The sequence below is a fragment of the Lethenteron reissneri genome, chromosome 18, assembly GCF_015708825.2.
Source record: "Lethenteron reissneri isolate LAM-NWPU_2019-01 chromosome 18, ASM1570882v1, whole genome shotgun sequence".
Taxonomy (NCBI): Eukaryota; Metazoa; Chordata; class Hyperoartia; order Petromyzontiformes; family Petromyzontidae; genus Lethenteron; species Lethenteron reissneri.
In genome coordinates this window covers 11,158,463-11,172,425 of record NC_083796.1, presented here as the reverse complement: position 1 = coordinate 11,172,425, position 13,963 = coordinate 11,158,463, and the positions used below count along the sequence as shown (strand labels likewise).

The following is a 13,963-nucleotide window of genomic DNA, read 5'->3' as shown; positions in this document are numbered from 1 at the left end:
TATTTTGGTAATGGCGCTTCCGCTCGTCGCGCGCCGCGTCCGGTGAACGGCTGCGCTCCGCCATTAGCGCGCGCTCGCAAATCCGCGGCGGTTCTGGCAGCGAAAGATAAAAAGAATTTTGCCGCGTTCTCAAAGTTGTACGAAACGAGCGACAACAACAGGCGTTCGTTTTAAAAACAACTACAACAACCGGTCACGAATAACAACTAAATAACCCGTAGCAAAGATGAGCGTGGACGCGTACGGGCCGAGCTCGCAGAGCCTCACGTTCCTCGACACGGAAGAGGGCGAACTCATCGGCGCGGACACGCAGGCCACCGACTTCGACTACACGGACTTCACGCTGCCCTCGCAGAGCCAGGGAGGTCCCAGCCAGGGCGGGCAGCTCGACGCGCCGCCGCACGGACAGGTGTGGACGCACCGGTTGGCGGGGTTTTTGTTGTTGTTGTGCCCGTTGTGGAGTTATTTGCGTTTAGGCCTGAGCGCAAGCCTCGGTGTTGCCTAGCGGGGCTGCCCGCTGAGGCGCGTGTGGCGACCGCAAGTCCCACACGCGGCTTCACGGTGCGGGCCGAGCGGCGTGGGTGGTTGCGTGGGTTGTACGTCGGGAGTTTAGAATGTGATTAATGTTAATGTCATTGGGTGTTTCTTTAGAGAGTGTGTTTTGGTGTCTGTGGCTTGCTGGTTAACTGTTTCGTGGGATGTTGAACAAAGTTGACTAAAGTGGAATATCACAGTCGTGACGTACTCGTGTGTGTGGACATGCACGTGGCAGAATTGGTTTAATCTTTTTACGATTTGTCACCCTACGGGGCACAGAAAGACAAGTACGTATGAGTCTACACGAGGCGGAAAAGATGACGGATGAATTCGACAATACGAGCAAAGATGGTTAATGTTACATCGCAGGGTCGTGGGTTTTGGGGAGGCCTCAAAGAGTGTCTCTCGACCATGGCTCTTGAAGACATTAAAGACCAAACGGATTGGATGTACAGAGTGCAATGGAGATATTAGATGAAAGACAATCGATTTCCTTTTTTTATCGAATCGTGATGTGTCAATCGTGGCAATCCGGTCCACGGTGCATTATTACATGCGTAGTCCACATTTTCACGCGTCATATGGCTTACAGTTGGTTACAGTTCGGGATTTAAAAAAAATATATATAACGCTTACACCAATAAAGACATTGCGTATTAACATGATTTCTAATTAAAAGTTAGATAAATTATTCAACAAAAAATTACATATTTTTGCTTTAGTAATTTAAGTTTTTTTTTTTGCGTAAATGGAGTTGGGAAACTCTTTAGAACCTACCTAAGACCAGGACATTTTACGTAATTTCTTTTTCCCGAATACGTTTACGACAAATTGAGAAGTAAATTTTACTTGCAAAAAAAGGAAGGATATTCTCCTAAAATATCCGGAAATTGTGTGAATAATTGCGCAATACATTCTTAAATATACCCTTTTCGAATTACTGCCTAAGACGCGCGCACGACTTTTTTAAAGTCTTAATATTGATATCGTATTCTCGTAATGAATGAGTCCACTCAATAACAAATGTGCGCTAATTATTATGTATACAAGGCTCAAACTTGATTTGAAGCTTTCGTGACTGCAGGAATTACTCTTTGGTTCGATTGCAATCGAAACGTCGTATTCTATTATTTAATTTGTTTTCTTTCTACGTGACTTTACCGAAAGAACCAAAGGCTCTTTGGAATAAGTCAGTTTAACACGCAGGCTTTCGCGACAATATTATACATAATGGTTTTTTTATTCGATCGCGTGAGTATAAATGTGTCATAACCCTCCACCACCCGACAAAGCCAGTAAGGGACTTGTCACGTCAACAAAACGCGCCAATTAGTAACTACAGCCCACCGGTGTGTTGTAGAATAAATCCACAACATATACAATTTGATTACGACTTTTCGCTGCTAATTGCATCCAGTATTATCGGGCGATTTGCCAAACGCCGTACTCAAATTGTAAATGTTGTGGATTTACTCTCCAACACACCGTTTACGTGACAAACCTTACTGGCTGAATGGAATGACAGCGTTTGACGTATTTTGCTACATTGGCTTATACTCAAGCATAGATCCCGAACATCAGCCGGTAACTGGTCCCGAGTTTTAGGTGCCGGAGACCTCTACACTCTTGCTAAGCCGTGTCGCAGAACTATTGTACGCAGGTTCCCATGGGCTGCAGATCTTAAACGGCTTCTGTCTTGATCCCGTGAGGCTTGACGCACACTGCTCGGCAGGATAGGATGGGGAGCGGATTGATTTAAACGCACTCTTGGTTGGTGACGAGTCGGCTTAGTCTGTAAACCAAAGGCAACTAGGCTTCTTGACAATACAGCGGACAACTGTGTATCGATTTTATAAAACATGTTCTCCAATTAAGGGACATTTATATATATACAAAAAAACGACAACCCGTTGACATTTGGTTTTACGTTATTATGAATAACCATGTCATTGGTATTGCTGGGAAGGAGTGAGGGTTATTTCGGCAGGTTGCAGCTGTCATGAATAAAGTTGTAAATAGTGTCGTCTTGCCAGGTACCGTACACGTTTCTCATAAATTCGTTGACGTTTTCGTGCTATAAGCCCAGTGCTTAAGTGCACCTTTTGCCGTCTTACAATCTTACTAATAGACAAAATTCATGTCAAGATCTAATGAGTTATTTAGGTCCCTGAAAGTACATGTTTGTGAATTGGATACGAATGAATGCATGCCTTTTGTGCTTGTACACATGCGGTTACCTTGCTTAAATACGCAGTCAAAATGTGATTTTGTTACATATGTATGCCAACACTGCCTGTTCACAACGACTGTACCGATGATATAATCTAAATATTACAACTTTGTTGCCGTATTTTGAGTTAAGTTTTTTTGTTGGCCTTTAGAGGATCAGGTGTCAATATGCACGAACGGAACTCATTTGAGACGAGTGATCCCATCGTTGCCCAGCACACACCACACGCATTGCGGTCGTCATATTTTTAAGCGGGTTTATTGAGCACCCACTGCACGCGTTCACTTGACGAAGACTTCGAAGGGAAATGTATCGCGCGTTGTTAATATGCCCTGTGCGTCGGCTGTATACAGATGTTGCTCTCTACGATCTCATTTTAGTTGAATGGACCAGATGGGGCCCTCGCGAATGGGATGGATGAGGCAGTGGCAAAAGCTACTCAGTCTCTGGCCGAGCTCAACTTTGAAGAAGACGAGGAAGATGCTTATTACTCAAAGGACCTCCCATCGCATGCCTGCAGGTAGGCGTTTGTCGCTTCCGCCTGGTGGTTTTAGAGGAAATACATTCTTGTGGAAGTAAGGGAGGTCCACTATAAATAACTTTTAAGGACACTGCATTTGCAATTTGCAGTGTTTCGATATTTTGTTGTACCATGTTTTTTGCCTCAAACTAGCACATCTAATTATGTAATTTTAACTGTAGAAGCCTTAAACAAGTTATATTTATAATTTAAAGTACATTTTTATTTAATTTGTCAGTTGTTTACATGGCCATGGTAAAAAATGTTCGTGCTGTTTTAGCAGTACACCTGTTGCATGATATTTTAAACATTGTTTTCATTTAAACTGATTATGTTAAAATGAGTAAAACTTGTTTTCTTTAATAGATGTGTTGATTGCTGAAATATGGTCATTTTTTTCTTTTGCAGTTACTGCGGAATTCACGATCCCAATTGCGTGGTGTATTGTAATTCCAGCAAAAAGTGGTTTTGCAACGGCCGTGGGAACACATCCGGAAGGTGGGACAGATGTATTACTTGTAATGTTTAAGCTAATTTTATAATCAAAGCAGATGTTTACAAATCAGACAGCATTTCCTGATTATTTTCCATTTGGCTAAACAATGTCAATTATAATACAGCAGCTTAAGTCCACTTACCCTGTGGTGCAAAGTTAATAATGTTATAGATATGACATTTGAATTCATTTCTTGTAATTAGTGATGGAATTTGGTGATGTATGTTGAGTCCATTTGTAAGTTGAAAAATGCGCACCAACATCTTTTTTGCCCCATGTGCAATAAATTCTTTTTTTAATAAATACAATCTGACAATGCTATAAGTTTACTTGACTTTTAAAACGTACCTATTATGCTGGTCCGGCCAAACCAGTTTGATCTCAATGTCAGGCATATGACAAATTATAACTGGGCACTTAAAAAAGCACTGTACCACGCGGAATAAATTCACGAAAAAATGTAAGCGACCGCGTACATTCACAGAAGCAGCTCATGTCTCCCCTGGAGATGTACGTAAAACCATGTTTACGCTGTAAATGTTTAAAAGGAGATTGTTTACATCGTACAGGTTAGAATGCGTAACACAAAATAGACTTGCATTTGGTCCGCAAACATTTTAACAGGTGTAACTATCATTATTGCTCCTATTTTTGGATCGGTTTCCAATGGTATTATTTGGGAAAAAAATGTTCTGGGAATTGATTGAAAAGCTGCTGCCTATTGTTGGGTCACTTAAAGCCTCGGATGACTTATGTTCCATTGTAGTGTTTCAATTGAACACTGATTACGGGTGTTGAAGTTTGTTACTGGGTAGCTTATTCTCCTCCATTATTTGTGGTAGCATGTTAAATATTTCACGAGTTATCTTCATGTCTCGCACATAAGGGTTTTTTACGTACTTGCTGTCACATGGTCCTTGAAATCAAAGGATGATGTTGCAAGAGGGATGAAATGACATTGTGTGCATGCATACATTTGATTGCATTTTATATATTAATGGGAAATGAGACTAGGTAGTGTTTAGCTGTGACATGTAATATGTAGTATAGTAGACATCTCAGTTCAATACATTCTTTGGGTCTTTCGGTAAAGTCACGTAGATAGGTTCAAAGAAAATAACAAAAAACTATGACGTTTAGATCACAACACGCGATCGTCATGAGGAGGAAAAAGAGGGGGAGAGCTGCTGAGATAGACTGTTTTAAAGGTTTAAAATGGGTGTAGCCCAAGGGTCATCAACAAAGTGGGTGGAGCTAGTGATGAGATATTAGCATGTTAATATTCGATCGGAGAGAGCGGCCTCCACTACGAGGGCGCTGAAGTGTAATTTTTGGATCGGAAGAATCCATACTTGTCACAATAAATAATTAAAAACCTAACGAAGGTTAAATAAATTAATCCACCACACCATTGTGAATAACCAAAGGGAATTAAATTTTAAATATTGCCTACCAACCAGTTTACATATAAAATAAATTACCCAAGTACTGTACAATGGGAAAATGCTGTGCAATAAGCCGATGTGAAACACATGTCCACATATTAGTATATTCAAATTCTATGGGTCTTTCGGGAAAGCCATATAGATAGAAAAATAATACAAATATCATGACGTTTCGATTGCAACACAAGCAATCGTCTAAAGACTGAAGACGATTGCTTGTGTTGCGATCGAAATGTGATAATTTGATTATTTTTCTATCTATGTGGCTTTACCGAAAGACCCATAGAATATGTATTCCTGCAGTCACGAATACTTTAAGTCAAGATTTAGAAAATTCAATTTTACAGTTGCAAAATACGGAAGCCTCGAAAGGGCACTGCAGATGGAAACAGAAAATCAGTCGCCTATAAAGCACATTCAGTACGTAAAACATAAGAAAATAGTGGACGAAACAACGTATTTAACTTAAATCTTGACTTAAAGCTTTCATTTCACACGACTATCCTCCTTTATCACCCCTTCCCATAACCTCATTGTACAAAATGTATGCAGGTAGGACGATGAAGCTGTACAATTCGTTTTTATACCCGTGTTTTTTTGTTGATATTTTTTTTTCTCTCCGCAGCCACATCGTGAACCATCTTGTGCGTGCCAAGTGCAAGGAGGTAACACTGCACAAGGACGGGGCACTTGGTGAGACTGTGCTGGAGTGCTACAATTGTGGCTGCCGCAACGTTTTCCTGCTGGGTTTCATCCCTGCCAAGGCTGACTCTGTCGTGGTGCTGCTGTGCCGGTACGCTTCCCACTACGTACGGAATACGAAAGTTTGTTTTATTGCGCCGTTTACAATATTGACCAGCAGCACATCACATTACTGTTATTAATTCTGAGTTTAAAAATAAAAGCCAGGTGGAAAAGATACGATTTTGTGAAGTTTTTAACGTTATTGGAAATAGTTGATTCATTTTCACCTTGATAATGTGACTGCAAATGCATTTATTACTGCAGTATTTCCACTGGTTCACCACGCTCTTGGCACCTGTTGCAGTTCAATACGCTGACAAAAACAAACCATGTGCATAGCATGCATTGCAACGATTTATCACTTGAAACTTTCGTGACTGCAGGAATTAATATTCTTGGTTCTTTCGGTAAAGTCCACCTGAAGACCGCTTGTGTTGCGATCGAAACGTCGTGTTTTTTTGCTTTGAATTTCAATTTATTCATTAATGAAAAAAATTCTATCTACGTGACTTTACCTTTTAGAACCAAGAATATCACGATTTATCATTTTAGTTTTACGTTAGCATGTGTCTTGGTAATAGCGAGTGATGGGTGTGCCGTTTATATTTGTGTCGATTTATCAATGAGCATTGGTCTTAACTTGACCATTCACATATGATGCTCTGCAATGATTGGTTAACACGCAGTAGACATGCATGAGCAAAACCTGTTTGGTCTTTTATTTTGCATCACTTGTTTATGCATGGCATGATCCTGGTTTACGTAACATGTTCACTGTATTGCACTTTTTGCACTCGCCATCATTTACATCGGAAGCGATGTCGTAGTCATGTTTTTCGATGGAACACAACCAAAAAACGTTCCAGCTTAGGCTCCTTTTCCAATGCTTTGTTGACTCATTTCAACTTGTTCTCAGCACCCATGGACTCTGCCCAGATTTTGATAGCAATGTTTCATTTCTGTACCCAATAAGTAAATAGCTAATATTTTTGTTAAGATTCAATTGCAATGCACGACAGTTAAGGGCATAATTTGCTTTTTTTTCCCACTGCGATTGTCCACGTGAGTCTTTGCACAATGCGAGCTTCACAACCCATTTTGCAGGGAGAGACACAACACCGGGTTAAATCCTTTCTGGTGAATATCAAAAAGGATCAGTATTGCAGGGATTAAAATGGAATGTAGTTTGTACTGTGGCACAATAGGCTTACACTGTACTGACATCCATGTTAAAATGAATTGTGTATCTATTCTGTGGTGGTGTTAAGCTGGCAGTGACTGAACACATTTGTTTGACAACAGTGGTAGTTGGGAAATATATGACACTCATTGTGAAACAGATTTGTTTTGCTCGGAATACTGTGGCCGGCTACACCCACACTTTATCACAGTAACATAACTTTAGAACAATTGATAAAGCTTAGCTCATGAAGGACTGGTAGTAACCATTAATTTAAAAAGAAAAACGTGTACATTTGATTACATATTTCTCTTCTCTAAGTGCAACAACAAAGAGTAATGAATACTCATTCAAGTTTTTTTATTTGCAGTCGATGCCTGTTGCTAATGATGGTACTGATGCGTAAAATTTAGTCTTCAAATATGTATTATGTTTAATTGTGATATTGCTATTTAAGACCAAAGCATTCATGCTTTTTTTTCAAATGGTCTTCTTAAGGTAGTACTTTTTTGGATAAATATCTTAACATTTTACATGCCATATTCCTTTATTTTTATGTTTATGATGACTAATATTAACATTATCAGCAAATAATTTCACGTGGAAACCTAATGAGTCCTTTAATACTGCACACCACTATTTTTTTTATTTGTTCATAGTTGCACTGCAATTAAAATCATGGCTGTCTTTCACAACATGAAACAATGAGCATGGGCAATTTCCCATAGGAATTTTGCATTGTCTAACGAAGTGTGTTTATTTGTGCTTGAAATCTTCGATTTTTTTTCCACATCATTTGAATGGTTCATATGTTTTGTGCATTCTCATTGTTTTTTGAGCCGTAATTTTTTTTTCCTGGTTAATGGTTTTTGATGTATAATTCAAATATGGTATGTCCTCACTGTCAAATTCTTTTGGGATAATTGTTAGGCAGGTCGTTGGGAGCATTTTTGCCATACAGTATACATGAGTTATGCGAGCTAACATAAGCGTTCCCCAAGCGGAGGTGTGTGGGTGGAATTTATTGCTGCAGCATAGCCTTGTACGCTGCAAATCTGTATTTTAAAAAAACCCTAAACTCGCATTTGTGTACGGTTACTATGGTTGCAATTCCAAGTGCCCTTTCAAGATTAATGTTCATTTTGCAATTTTTTTTTATCAAATTGAACAATTTTATTTTGTGGCTGTTTTTGCAGTTTTCTAACATTTGACTGTTTAGTCATTTTGTTTTAAACAATGCATTTAGTCTGAACTAAACAAAGCTTTGGTGATATACATTTCTTTAAGGATTGTTTTTATTGGCATTGAGCAAATTAAACAACAAATATTCTTTTGGCGTCATCTGGTCCAACACCATGTGAGACGAGGCTCTAAGAAAAGCCGTCTCGCTTGTGGACCAATCAATTTCAAGAACAGTGCATATCATTATCAGAGTTGTCTCTTTTTGTTTGCATTTTGACTGCAAGTGTTGTGGTTATTGCAAACATGATCTTTTGTATAAAGGTATCAGTTTTGTTGCCAGATAAAAGGGTAAAAACCTATTACTACACCATTCTTTTTTTTGTTACGTAACATTGGCTGTTTTAAAGATATTTTATAAAATCATAACAGGCTTTTACAACCATTCTTGTTTGCCTCTAGCCATCAGTAGCTTGGCTATATATGCTTAACAGCCTTGCATTAACTGAATTTATTTTATGAGTCCATAGAGTTTAAGTTCTTTCAGGGTTTTCATGTGATTTCAAAATGTACGATAGAATACTCGATTTTTTTCTTCTGTAAATCAAAATTATCATTACCTTCGAACCACTGTGGGCTGCCTCTTCATTTAACATTCTGCAGTCCTTGTAAATGGAGTGTGACATTATAGATGCATTAAGCATTTTTATTGGGTGCAATTGTGAACAACAGCAATATCAGACATGAGTACATCTCATCGGCATAATCATTGGTTCACTGCAGCTCAATGACTCAGTTCTACAAGGCGTGTGGTGATGTCCATGTGCTCGGCATTTGAAGACTTGGAGACTAGAATCTGTGATTTCACGGACAATATCTTCAGGGAGGCAGTTCCATATCCGGACAGCAGAGTGAAGTGAGCTTCTGTCCAGGGAGCATGTTCTGACAGCTAGAGTCACTGCATACATGCCACATTTTATTTCACCATTGTTATTGTGTTTATTTTGCTTACATTTGGATATAATGCATCACTGCTCCCCCCCCCAAACCATTGCAGGCAACCATGCGCCAGCCAAAGCAGCCTGAAGGACATGAACTGGGATGCAACGCAGTGGCAGCCACTCATCCAGGACCGTTGTTTTCTGCCCTGGCTCGTGAAGATCCCTTCGGAGCAGGAGCAACTCAGGGCACGGCAGATTACGGCCCAGCAGATCAACAAGCTGGAGGAGCTGTGGAAGGTGATGCCGGAGGTTTTCTATTTGTGTGACTGCCAGTGCTGCTGTGTGAAGGAGGGCAAAACTTAGAGGATCACATGACATAATAGGCTGTCGTGATGAAAAGGCGAGATGCGTTGTCTGTTCTATATTGTCACTTTGTATCAAACATTTTTTAAGGGCACAACTTTAAATACGAGACCACAGTGTGGAAACGCAAGAATGGAATTGTTTTTCTGTTACTGTAGTGCTAAAACACATGGGTGGTTGTCCGAGTCAGAGACTGGCACCCGCCTTAAAATGTCAAGTTCCCAAACGTTGGCTCAGGATGCCACGGTAGCGAGATGTTAACTCCCTCGCCTGGTATGCAGGAGGTTGTGGTTTGATCCCGACGCCTGTATATTTGGAGTTTGCATGTTCTCCGGGTCCTCCGGTTTTTCCCTCCACATTTAAAATCCACAACGTGCGTTCACATTATTCGGCTGCTATAAATTTCCACACGATAAGCCACTTTTGTTGAGCTATCATTTGTTGCCAGGTCACTTGTGAAAAAGAGCTATATAGCTCGGTGGGCCTTACCTGGTAAAATAAACATAGTTTTAGTTGAATAGACCGAGATGAGCACTGCTCTATATTTGAGCATGAAACACACGGCTATCTGGAAACATTGACACTGGGCAAGCTTTAGCAGTGTGTGGAAGGAAGACTGGTCAAAGGGAAATTATGGAAGAATTCTAACATTACTTCTAATACAATTCTTATTGAAAGATCTTGCTCAAGACTAATTAGACTAATTTAATTTCATATGATTATTGGATGAATTGGCTACATTTCTTATATCTACCGAGTGTTATACAGTGGTAAACGTAATGTTTTCTTTTCTTGAATAGTTTGTGTAGTGCATGCTGCAAAATAATTTTGTAAATGAAGGTTGATGGTGCAAAGTAAAAAAAACAGGTCTAAGTAAAGCTTTTGGAGCAGTGTATATATATATATACTGCTACATATATTAATCAATCATATCACACATTGTGGAAAAATTACGGAATCAAATTGCTTATTTGGCCTAAAGGGCACAAGGCTGCTTATAACAGGAAACAGGTGTCTGAACACAGATTCAAATGTATGTATGTATGTTGAACTTTCGCACCATACGCATGCAACCGTGCTAATGGGAGGTGTGGGGGAAGGACAACAAACTAAACACAAAAGCTATTTATAAAGAAATTCGTTTTCAATCTAGATTTAAAAGTGCATAGCGCCAGTGGCTTCTTAATATCGTAAGGAAGAGCGTTCCAGACGGCCGCAGAAGCGCATCTGAAAGCGCGCGATGCGGTGACTGTCTTTGTTCGATGGCCAGCCAAAAGCCGCTGCTGCGATGATGACCCGAGTCCGTGTTATGGTTTATGCTCCTTGATGAGATCGGCAAGGTATTGTGACTCATTTGTGTCAAGCACTTTGTGTGGAATGAGTGCGACATAAAATGGTGTTTTGAGGACAACATAGGAGGTGGAGCCTGCTATTTGGCAACATGTCAAATCAGCTTTTGATTTAAGCAATGTGCAGAGTATACATTAAGGAGACAGGCGTTCAAAGGCATTGCTTACTGTTTAGTGGCTATTATCAGATGGTAATGAAACTGAAATAAAAGAGGCACTGTTTTGTGGAATGCATATGACTTACACACACATCGACCTGCATCCTACTAGCCTAGTGTACGTTCAGTCATTCCTCGTTGAATGCGGTAGATGCAGCTTTAAACGAAAACACTGTATGTGAGGAATTGTCTAGACATTACTGGGCATGTAGAAATCAAAATAATGCAAATGTAATCACATTTGCACTTTTAAATCAGCCGGCGGTTATCCCATGGCGGAAAAAAAGCTGAGATGAAGGTACGCCACGCATTATCATTTTGCGTGTATACCCAGAATTCCCTTGTTGCTCAGCCACACAACTCGACAAAGTTTCTTGTCGTTAACCGCTCAGAAACCGCGGTGCGCATTCCACGTTGTGCGAAAAGTGTTCCCTAATAAAAGAACCACGTTATAGCGAAAACGCGTTAAGCATGGACTTAACATACATACATTTAAGGAAGCTTCACACTTTCTGGTGCTTTAGTTTGTTAGGCAATATTTGTAGTACACAAATAACTATGCCTTTGACCTTGTATTAATTAGCCATTATCGACTGTGCCACTGATGCACAGAATAATATCACATACAAAACTGTCTGCTGTGTTTAAAGAAATACTAAAAAACTGTCAGCTTGATATAAAGATGTACATCGGTGCACGTGTGTGCAGACAATATGCTGTTTTTTTTTTTATGCATCCGAGACCCAACATTTCTGGCTGAGCCTTGGATGCAGTGTGGGTGGGAGCTCTGTTTGTGCTCCCAGGGAGTCTGTATCACTGCCATGTCTGTTACAGGAAAACCCCAATGCCACCTTGGAGGACCTGGAGAAGCCAGGCGTGGATGAGGAGCCTCAGCCTGTGTTACTACGCTATGAGGATGCCTACCAGTATCAGAATGTGTTTGGGCCACTTGTCAAGCTGGAGGCCGACTATGATAAGAAGCTCAAGGAATCCCAGGTTAGTGCCAAGGGCTTGGGTGCAAGTGGGTACAATGCCAGGTGTTTATTAGATGGAAATATTAAATTTTTGGTAGATCTTTACAATTTGAGTGGCTCAATTATTGATTTCAAATACTTGGTCACTAGGTTATGCTCATGCGTAGCATAATGATTCCATATTTATTTAGTAAAGCCGCACTTGAGGCGGAAGACTTGAAGTTCCTGCATTGGCCAATACCAATTACATTGTATGTTTTTAGCTATGGGGGAAACCGGAGGACCCGGAACAAACCCATACAGAACAGGGGGACCACATGCAAACTTCACACAGAAAGGCACCCGAGTCGGGAACCGAACCTGCATCCTTCCTGCTTTTAGGCACACGTGTTAACCACTGTGCCACTCATGGTGCATCTATTTGTATAATTCTGTGAAGAACTAGAGATATTACGATAGAGATTGTCTGCTTCAAACCTGCTTAACTACACTGCGTTAAGTGCATGTTTTGTATAATGTAGTATGATTATTACATCATGAAATAAAGCTTGGACAAAGTACATTTTGAGGATAATTGTGTTTGGCAGTAATTAGGCTTATGGAATAGAATACTTTCGGTACACTGTTCACCTCCAGGGGCATTTTAATGATATAATTAACCTTTGTTTTCACGTTATGTTGCTGCTTATTTGTCACGTGTGTCCACTAGTTGCTTGCACAGGAAATGGTTCCATTTGTGTAACACTTTGGCGGTTGTACAGTCCTGAAACATACTGATTAACGTCTGTGTATTGACACACATTTCCATTCCCTAGACTCAAGATAACATAACCGTGAGATGGGATGTGGGGCTGAACAAGAAGAGGATTGCCTTCTTCAGCTTGCCCAAAACTGACTCAGGTTGGCTTTGTAGTTTTTTATGTTTGGCACCATATGCTCGTTTTGCTCTTCGTCGGATGTATCGGTACCTATCGACAATATATATGTTCATGTTTTCTTAGATATTGCTCATAACCTTTGGTAATGTAAGCGAGTTTAACGTTTACTTTTTAAGTTTGCATTGCATTATTTTCATTGCTTTGCCTTTGTGCATTATATGTTGTCCACAACAAATTAAATAATTCTGCAAGAACTCTGTGGCTAATTTTGTATTAAGTAACTTGGGAACAATTTGTCATTGGCCTCGTGCTGTCTGCTACTTGTGATTTCCAGCAGACATGCGGTTGATGCAAGGGGACGAGATCTGCTTGCGCTACAAGGGAGAGCTGGCTGCTCCCTGGAAAGGGATTGGCCATGTCATCAAAGTCCCGGACAGTATCCATTTCCTGATTTTGCCAAATCATAAAGTCCATAAATGTTTGTATAATGATGATAAATAGACTGTTCTTGAACTATCACGATGTGTGTGTTTCGACAATTGTGTACATATGTCTGATAATGCTACTTGCTATATGATTGATAGTTTGTACAATTTTCACCAGATATGATAATAGCAGCTTCCAAGAGCATTGGGCAAAGCTGCATACTACCTTGTGAAAATTGAATTTAGTTCATCCTTTTCAACCTACCAGTTAGAGCAGTGCGTGTTATTTGTGCTGTAACACTAATGACAGCCTCGGCTTTTAGTTTTCATACGTCTGATTTCCTTTACATTGTACCCAGACTTTGGAGATGAAATTGCAATTGAGTTGCGCAGTAACACTGGCGTGCCAGCAGAGTGCACCCACAACTTCCAGGTTGATTTTGTGTGGAAGTCAACCTCCTTTGACAGGTAAGCAAGGTATTGTTTGATAAGTGCTTATTCAATGTCGGTGTATCCTGAATGGCCTTTTCCTAAATAAACTAAT

General features: G+C 40.1%; 1 protein-coding gene across 4 annotated transcripts in view; it reads left to right on the top strand.

Moving 5' to 3' along the window:
- Nucleotides 1-13,963, top strand: part of UPF1 (UPF1 RNA helicase and ATPase) — a 31,794-nt gene continuing 17,831 nt past the window's right edge. The window contains exons 1-9 of one of the 4 annotated variants that reach the window (XM_061553793.1): nucleotides 1-409; nucleotides 3,148-3,287; nucleotides 3,696-3,785; nucleotides 5,854-6,021; nucleotides 9,389-9,569; nucleotides 11,977-12,138; nucleotides 12,932-13,016; nucleotides 13,332-13,430; nucleotides 13,779-13,887. In XM_061553793.1, coding sequence (XP_061409777.1) covers nucleotides 227-409; nucleotides 3,148-3,287; nucleotides 3,696-3,785; nucleotides 5,854-6,021; nucleotides 9,389-9,569; nucleotides 11,977-12,138; nucleotides 12,932-13,016; nucleotides 13,332-13,430; nucleotides 13,779-13,887 — 1,217 coding nt within the window. In that variant the 5' untranslated portion in view covers nucleotides 1-226. Of the gene's footprint in view, nucleotides 410-3,147; nucleotides 3,288-3,695; nucleotides 3,786-5,853; nucleotides 6,022-9,388; nucleotides 9,570-11,976; nucleotides 12,139-12,931; nucleotides 13,017-13,328; nucleotides 13,432-13,778; nucleotides 13,888-13,963 lie in introns of all 4 variants that reach the window. The other 3 variants (XM_061553795.1, XM_061553791.1, XM_061553794.1) reach the window with 3 other exon arrangements.